Genomic DNA, 1,533 nt, shown 5'->3' with positions numbered 1-1,533 from the left:
TATCAGCTGTAGCAGCATCATATGAATTCTGGCATTTTACACATAGTCCACCAGGAGGCGCCAACACAAAAGTCAGAGACTTCACATGAGATTTGGGCCATCCTCTGGGGGGAAAGCAGATTACTTCCTACTCGCGAGCGCCCCCTCTGGAGGGGGAACTTTTTTCAGGGATACAAACTTTTTCAGAACACCGGTAGATGGCAGCCATTACAGAGGAACATGTGTTTGTTGTTGTTCCAGAAGCGGCACAGTCACACGCTAATGTCATTAGTTTGTTATCAATACTAAGGTGCAGGACTGCTTTTTTCTTTTTTTTTTCACGTCATGTCGCCTGCCTGGATCTGTTATTATCTCGCTCTGAAGCACTGAGGAGTGTCAGAGGTAAGTTCGCTTCAACTGCTTTTTACGTCGTTGTCTCATGTGTGTAAGGTAATTTTATTAAGTTTTAAATGATGGGGTTTTCATCATAATTTGCTAATGAACAGGTCAATTATTGGAATCTGCAAAATCAAATTTCTTAGTATTTCTGACCCCTAGTGGCAGCATTATTCAGAAAACTGTAAATTAAATTAAGTCTGAGTCCTATAAGAAATGTTATTAATGTATATTTTATGATAACTGTAACTTCTGGAACTGATTTCTCAACTCCAGACTGCAGGATGAAATTTACTGTAGAATCATAATATTATTAATTTTTAATCTTCAGCTGTTCTGWAAGTACAGTATCTGTCTTTATCCTGGCAGCTGCATCACAATCACTTCAACCGAACCAAACRTTTGATGTAAAATGTTACTTTTTCCATCAGACTTCTTTGAAACAGATTGTTTGTACCRTTGAACTTTTTTAAAACTTCCATCAGGTGCTGACATTCCTCAGTGATCTTGTCCTCGCACGCCTTCTTCCCCATCCCAAAATCTCTGAGGTTGGTCAAAGCAAAGCGCCGCATTTCTTTCCACGAGTCGCCGTTGGACCATAAAACCCCTGGAATAAAGTAAAAAAGTTTTCTTTTGATCTAAAGTGTGATGTTTGAAAGCAAAAAATGGAGAAAAATTGACTGCACGTACCCTGGCTTTTGTTAAAATCATGTAAAATTTGAAGGGAGTCCCGTTCTCCAAACTCCTCGTCGTACTGAACGAGTGCCTCCTTCACCGTCTTGTATCCCGCCAGGACCACCACCTTTTTAGGTCCGAGGTGGATGGTGAAGACCGATCCATATTTCTTAGTKAGCTAACGACAGAAAACATGCTTATGTTTTTGGACTTAAAAATGGAAAGGGACATGAAATGCTGCATGTGGGCTCATAGAGATTGTTACAGGTTTTAAATGACATCATGTGTTGCAAACCTTCCAGCTCTGCACCTTTTTATCCACTTTAGAAATCTGGCTTTTGAAGGTACCGTAAATTAGCACAGTTTACAACTCAAACTGTATCGCAACAACTGCATTGTAAAATATATGTTATACAGCAGGTAAAATAAGTATTGAACACGTCACCATTTTTCTCAGTAAATATATTACTAGAGGTGCTAATG

General features: G+C 39.4%; 1 protein-coding gene across 1 annotated transcript in view; it reads right to left on the bottom strand.

The window, feature by feature from the left end:
• LOC106534483 (cytochrome P450 2K4) overlaps nucleotides 1-1,225 on the bottom strand; it is a gene marked incomplete at its 5' end in the record, with an annotated part of 9,743 nt that extends 8,518 nt beyond the window's left edge. The window contains 2 exon segments of the mRNA XM_014031137.1: nucleotides 833-982; nucleotides 1,066-1,225. Of these exon segments, the coding sequence (XP_013886591.1) occupies nucleotides 833-982; nucleotides 1,066-1,225 (310 nt within the window).
• Nucleotides 1,226-1,533: the final 308 nt, after the last annotated feature.

This window comes from Austrofundulus limnaeus, unplaced genomic scaffold (assembly GCF_001266775.1).
Source record: "Austrofundulus limnaeus strain Quisiro unplaced genomic scaffold, Austrofundulus_limnaeus-1.0 Scaffold1185, whole genome shotgun sequence".
In the NCBI taxonomy this organism is placed as follows: Eukaryota; Metazoa; Chordata; class Actinopteri; order Cyprinodontiformes; family Rivulidae; genus Austrofundulus; species Austrofundulus limnaeus.
This window is presented reverse-complemented; position numbering and strand designations above follow the sequence as displayed.